Below are 7,546 nucleotides of genomic sequence, written 5' to 3' on the forward strand. Positions count from 1 at the left end.
AGAACTAAACATATTCCTCCTAAGTTCTTCGCATTCACCAAAGAGCTAAAGAAGAATAAATGTATTGATGTTCGTCACATTCAATCTAGTGAAAACTCATCAGATCTCTTCACAAAGGCACTTCCTACGTCAATATTCAGAAAACACATATATAATGTTGAGATGCGCAATCTACGAAATTTGTGAAGAATTGTTCGTATCAACATGAGGGGGAGCTTACGTGACTGTACTCTTTTTCCCTTACTATGGTTTTTATCCCAATGGGTTTTTCCTAGTAAGGTTTTTAATGAGGCAGTATAAAAACACGTAATGAAGACATCATCGTATCATGATCATCATCACAAGGGGGAGTGTTGAAAATAATATTTGAATGTTGAAAAAGTAATAGTTGAATATTTGAATGTTGAAAATAAGAGTTGTAAAATTAGAAATTTGTGTGTGATGATATAGGTAATGATGTATTTTATTTTTTGATTATTTGTAAAAATTTCCTATAAATAGATCTCTCATTTGTGAAGAAATTCACAATTGAGTAGAGAGAAAAATATTATAAAAAGTGTGTAGTTTGGTAAATTTTGAGAATTTGAGATTTTTACTTTTTACCATAAATTTTTACTTTTCACAACAATATTAATAGATATAAAATAAGTTTACTTTTATATTCCATTGTCCAATATTCAATCAATAATTTGTAGTTATAAATAACTACATAGAGAAAAGGCAAAGAAAATTATCCAAAGCAAAACTTTTACAGTAACTATCGCACAACTGAGCGATTTAAATGCACAAGTGTACGCATCCTAGGTACAAAAATATGTATATGCACATGAACTAATCTATAAAACATTTTATTTGCTAATATTAGATGAAAAAAAAATTTATCGCGCTTACTTCCCAGTAGGAACAGCGCCATTGCGCAGCACTGGAGCGCACCCGCGCATAGTAGGAGAAAAAATGCTAGAAAATCGCGCGCTGCTGCGTGCTATACCCGTGCAATAGCACGCCCCGAAAAGCCACAAATTACAGAGACACGCGCGCCATTGCACCACTTACCCACGTACCAGCGCGTTTTTCTTCGGTGTAACACACAGAAACATGTGCACATCAGCACACTCAAAGTCCGCATATGCACAATTACTATCCCTACATTCCAAGCTAGATGATTTGGTTGCCGGAGCTAAGCGTTAAACAGACACCAAAAACCCAAAAAATCGCAAAGCATAAGCAAACAAGCATAAAAAACAGCTGCACTACAGATAATCCGGAAGTCGAATCTTGCATGTCAATAACAAATATACTAAAACCCTTTAACAAGCACAACAAATACTATAAATTCCTTATATCAAATCCAAGCTAGATGATTTGGTTGCCGGAGCTAAGCGTTAAAACAGACACCAAAAACCCAAAAAATCACAAAGCATAAGCAAACAAGCATAAAAAACAGCTTCACTACAGATAATCGGGAAGCCAGAACAAATTGTCCCAAAAAAAACCGAGCGAAAAGATTAGTTGCCCACGCGGAGGTGCGACAAAGTCTTTCCTTTTGTAGATCGATTAGGCAACAAAGATCATAACAAAGCGCAGACGAGAAACCTCTGCTAGAACACCGAAACAACAACACTACATTAACGTAAACCGTTCAACACTTTCCAAAACACTAAGCACATGCGAGCGACAGTTTCTAAGGCACCAAATATAGCAGGGTTCGGGATATAACACGAACAGAACACCATATTCAAACAAATCCAAGGAAAACATGCACCGATTTGTCGCTTTCCAAAGCAAAGGAGGTCGCGCTATGGACAAAACAATAAACACAGAAAGCCGGGAGGTAGACGGTGACTTAAAAAAGGGCGAACAATGTATTTCCGAAGCAAAGGAGATCGAAACACAGACAAAAGGCACAAAGAAAACCAGAAGGTAGACGGCAACAGGAAAGAGGACGAACAACATACGAGACGGGGAAGGGAAGAAATTTGGGAGGAGAGGGTCGCAAGCAGATAGGAAGGACAAAAGACGAAGGAAAACAGAGATTGAATTTTAGGAGGAAAAGGTCGCAAGCAGATGAGAGTGAAAGAAGACGAAGGAAAAGAGAAAACCGATTACAACAACTCTGAGATAAGAAACCTTCCCTTAACAGCGAATGCTCTGTTTTTTGTTGGACCCAGCACAGAACATGTATTTTTGGTGACCGGCAACCGTATCAAAACAGGCCCATTTCAATTTTTTTGTGCTTTCAAATATGTAGATATTGTCTGTCCATCTCAATTCTGGAAATCTGTGACTTGCAACAGCAAGAGTAAAAATTGTAGATTGAGAATCTGTACGTAGCCCCAGGCCACAAAACTAAAATGACACAATAGGAGTCCTTCATTTTTCATCACTAAATACCATTGAATCAATTCCTAGGACAGCTAAGATTCTTGAGGTCTCTTTCCTTTGCATACCACTCTGGTATTATCTTGGCAGCATGGGGGTGAAGATCTTTGTAGGCATTCTTGATAGTTCCTTCGGCAACTGTAGTGGCGATAGAGATATCTGCAGGCATAATATTTGAGATTTCTGATGTACAACACAAATACAATCAATTTCTAAAGCATGATGACAATAAAATTAATTTAGCAACAAACATAAAGTAACTCAACCAACCAGATTCAAATATTATTCAATTCCTATTTGAAATTATCAAACACGGTTGAAACTCCAATATTTCCAAGAGCCGAAGTATTTTGTTAAATAACTCGTAAGATTATATATATTTATTAATATTATTATAAATATATTTAGAACTAAACAAGCTAACAAGTTCGAATAGTAATTCGAGCCTCCCCGCTTTATAAAGGCTCTATAACGACTTTGAGCTTCACGGATGATAAAAAAATTCGAACTCAAGCTCGCACGTCAAATTATGAGAAGCATTCCACTTGATTCAGTACAATTACACATCTGGGTTCGATCCAATACAGAGGAATTCATGAAAACTTAGGATATGGCACCAGTTTGGAAGGGGAATTCCAATTGAAATAAAAGACGAATCAGCTTCATTAGATATGTGGTCCATTTACCAGTGAATGAGGAAAGCTTTGGAAAAAAGGGCAGGCTTTAAAAAATGGCCTACACCTTGAAACTTATAAGACAACTGTATTAAACCATTCAAATACCTCGCAACGGTTTTTTTGAATCTGCAGACAATTGGGTGATCATAAAAATTATGGCCGCTGCAATTGATATAGGACTCCTCCTGCAAGTATAGAATAATGGTAGTTCCCTTAAGAAGCTAAGTCATCAACAATAGAGGTTACATAAAATAGAAATTTTTTTCAGGTGATGCCACAGTTAAAATATAAACATACTATAAAAACCTAGAAGACCTATAACATTCATTTCATTCTGAGGCACAAAGACGAAAAAGTATCTTGGCATTTTGAAAAGAAGATAAAAATTATATTCTCATGCCCAAAATTTTTAACATTATTCGGTTCCATGTGTTGAAAGACGCCTCGGCATATATTTCTGATGAACATAATTTCAGTTCCACGTGTTCCCGAATGTTGAAATTAAAGGGACCTCGGGCATCTATTTTCTGATTATCATCGAACAATTCATTCCGGAGAACTGGGAAGCAAATGCTTACAACTTCCCCATCTTCCTTCCTTTTATGCACATTCATAAACCAATCAAAAAATCCATGTTTATGTACTTCTCCAACTTTATTGCAATTTTTTTGGTAGCAATGGATTCTTGTTCGAAATCCAGGTATCGATTTTGATGCATAAAATACCAAGGCCGGATCACTGCAGTGACAGGATGATAGGACATCGGAAAAATAGAAGAATGTGTAAAATTTTGACCCGAAAAGACAGAAAACCTTATATCAAAGTCTCCTGACTTCTGGACGGTATCTTGGACAGCTTTGACCTCCTCGTTGCTCATTCCAAGATTAGAGCAAAATCGTCTCTGCAAAAGCAAAAAAGAACAAGATAACTCACAGATTCAAATAAAAGAATATACATCACTAAGTATAAACATACACTGCTAAAGAACTATCTAATCCACTTAAATAACCACATATTTCCTTTAGTAAACTCACCAGATAGTCCCCTGCATGAATGGTACCCATCTCCATTGATTGACCCATTTCCACCTTCAGCTGTTTCACAATAAATTCTTTTGCTCGGCCAATTTCTTTTTTCGTAGCTCCAGCAACAATGGAGCATATTTCTAATGGAGATCCACAGGTTTTAGAGTATACACACAGGATAATAGCAAATGACAATCATCAACATGTGCAATTAAATATGGTAGCACCTTTTACAGTGCGTGGCTTGCCCTCTTGCCGACAAGCAATGTAAATACATGCTGCTACTAGAGCCTCTAAATTTCTTCCTCTTGTGCACTTTTGATCTTCCAACCTTTTATATATTTCACTAGCCCGATCCTTGATAAAGTGCCATCAATCACAAAATTAGGATTTCAAGTCAGATATCCTGAAAATTAATACTGCGATTGAAATATTTTTAGATAGATTGTGTTGACACTCGATACTTGTAAGCTTGAGTGGATATCAGTATTTGCTAACTTAGGCTATTTGCATGAGTACACCAACTTTTACACAACCAAAAATCCATGTGGTTTATCTTAAGATAAGGGGTATATTAGCCCAAAGATAAAATGAATCGCACAATAATTGCAAGGAAGCAGTTCATCTCAACCATTTACAGCACATCATAGCACCTCTATTTAAACTACTTAGCGGAATTACATTTGCCCGCATAAGGCAACACTCCATCCCAACCATTACAGAATATCATAGCACCTCTATTTTAACAATGTATGATGAACAAATGTGTCTTGCACCAATCCTAGCATTCCAATCCCTTACCCAGAAAAGTAAACTTAGACAAGAAAAAAGCCGCATGCGTGTAAGCTCACGAACAAAAGGAAAATGGACTATAGATAGAAAGATAAATGCGTATAGGCATGAAATGTGGAAAAGGCAAGTGATAGGATTTGATAAGTTGATCTTCAACCAATGAAGTATGCATAGAGCCCACTATATATTCAAGAAAATCAGGGCGCAAATCCACGTACCTTAATGGTTGTGACCAGGCTCAACCTAAAACAGGCAAAAAACCGTGGAACTTAGTTGCATTCGTGCTTATAATTATAAAATCGATTATAATTCAAAAAATGAAATGAAACCAAGAAACAAATTCGCTTGCTAAGGTATCAACTAGAATGGGAGTTGGCACTTTCATGGGAAGAAAATCCCAAACTAACAGATTAGTTAACACCGAAACTATCATACAGAGATAATCGATCACAACATAATTTCCTTTTGTAATTGGAAAGACATATTTTGAAAATAAATAACATCACAATCAGCTGGCTAGTAACTATAATACCTACAACTCCTAAAAACCGGGCAAAACCTAAACATATATTCCCACAAATGCACCGATCAATGCTTCATCTTCACATCGTTTATGAATCAAACCATCTGAAAAAGATAAAGTCTTGATCATACAATCTTACAACCACATCTCATCAAACTGTTTCCCAAACAAAATAAAATCTTTTAGATTAATGTTTAAGTTCACCCCGCACAAAAATTCCTCAGAAATTTCACATAACACCAAAACAAAAACATCCAAAAAGATATATAATCATGGGCACAACACTCAGCCACACACCTATCAGCCATATTAGATATAGTCTTAAAGGCCAACACAATAGCCCTGTCCGGATCACCTCCCCGGTTCTGCAACCGGGCCAGCGACGCATCAGCCGCCGACCCATTACCACCCCGAGATATAACCGTCGAAAGCGCCGCGTCCGACAGAAGAGGGTTAACGGGCCCGCCAACACGGTTCGGGTCGTGATCGCCGGATTCATCCGCAAAGGTTCTCCACTCAGAAGTCTCATCGATGGAACGAGACTCGAGAACAAGCCCACACTCGGAGCACACGGTGTCCCCGGCAGAGTGATCAAACACCACCTCCGTATTCCTCTTGCAATCGGTACAGTACGTATCCGACATCCTATACGGGTCTAGAAATCGAGAAACTCGAAATCAAAACCGGGTTTTTGTGGGTTTAGGGAGGATTTCTTCACAGCTCACTCTCTCTTTCTCTGGAATCCTTCTGTAGAGAAGGAGAGAAGAAAAAGTGAACTTTTCAATGGGGTGAAAGGGGGTATATATAGAGAAAAAGAAGATGTGAATTTGGGGTCGGTGAAGAAGCGCTGTCGGGCCGGGCCCACTCACAACCTGACAATGTCAAATATTGCACATGTTTTCTGCATGCCTGTCTACTTTTTTATTTTTAAAAAAATTTAATGAAATAAACATATATTTAATAATATAATATATATATATATATATAAATATAAATAAATAACTTCTTTCTCTTATTCTTCTCATCTATCAATATTATTTTTGTTATAAATATATTTTTATTATCGATGATTATCTTATTTAATTAAATTTGAAAGATTTGTAATCAAGATAAATATGATTATGATAAGATAATATTTATAAAGATTTATATATTATAATATTCACCTATAAATAGGATGTTTGTGTTCAATAAAAATTGCACCCGAGTATTGACTCATTATTTCTTTTTTTTATGAATTCTCTCTACTCATCTCTATTTCTTTTATGATTTTATAACACGTTATCAGCACGATGCTGTAACACAACTGAGGATGAACATATTTCTCGTTCTCTTGATGCTATTGGAATAACACAACGTGTTGTCAATACTCAATTTTATGAGATATATTTTAGCGCTCTAGAAATAACACAACTATAATTATTGATATATTGGTGCCCATGAAATATCATGATGTTGATAGCTATAAAGTAGCACTACATGATTTTATATCGAGAGAAATTCTAGATTAAGATATGATATAAGATTAAATATTGAGAATCTAAATAGATTCATTATTGTGATCTGATAACATATCTAAGATCTATAAATATTATTGAAAGATAGATCTATATCGAAGTATATCAAGTAATGATCAAAATATTAAAGATTTGTTGATATTCATGAAGAATATTTATGTAAGATGCAAGACTTGACAAGATTCTTGAGGAATATTAATTTAATGCTCTTTTGGTTGAATTTTTTTTTGGATTAAGAAATTTATTATAATTTCTTAAAAAATATCGGCATAAGATCTAAAATTGTTTATATTTCTAAAGAATGTGACTAAAGATCTAATATTTATCAAAAGAAAAAGTATGATATATTATTAGTCACTATTTTATTATGCTTATTGACTTAATGTTCAATGATGAATTGCATATGCTATTTGATAAAATATATATGAGTATGTGACAGTGAGACCACGATGTTTGAAAGAGAATATATGACAGTGAGACCACAACATCATCAATCGAAAAAAATAAATAGTAAATCCAGTGAATTGATATCATCGTTTATATTAAATATTGACGATTATGGTGGTCTATGCAATATCATGGCAGTGAATTGAGCTTTGAACATTCACGTATTTCTCATCTATTGTCAATGAT

At 35.4% G+C, this 7,546-nt stretch overlaps 1 protein-coding gene across 1 annotated transcript; it reads right to left on the reverse strand.

Moving 5' to 3' along the window:
- Nucleotides 1-2,217: 2,217 nt before the first annotated feature.
- LOC142529542 (transcription initiation factor IIB-2-like) lies at nt 2,218-6,169 on the reverse strand. Its single transcript, XM_075635092.1, has 7 exons — nt 5,694-6,169; nt 5,092-5,116; nt 4,309-4,438; nt 4,091-4,221; nt 3,869-3,957; nt 3,162-3,241; nt 2,218-2,538 (listed from the first exon to the last, which is right to left on the reverse strand). The coding sequence occupies exons 1-7, from the start codon at nt 6,038-6,040 to the stop codon at nt 2,399-2,401; spliced, it is 942 nt and encodes a 313-aa protein (XP_075491207.1). The 5' UTR covers nt 6,041-6,169; the 3' UTR covers nt 2,218-2,398.
- Nucleotides 6,170-7,546: the final 1,377 nt, after the last annotated feature.

This window comes from Primulina tabacum, chromosome 2, assembly GCF_025594145.1.
Source record: "Primulina tabacum isolate GXHZ01 chromosome 2, ASM2559414v2, whole genome shotgun sequence".
NCBI classification, from domain to species: domain Eukaryota; kingdom Viridiplantae; phylum Streptophyta; class Magnoliopsida; order Lamiales; family Gesneriaceae; genus Primulina; species Primulina tabacum.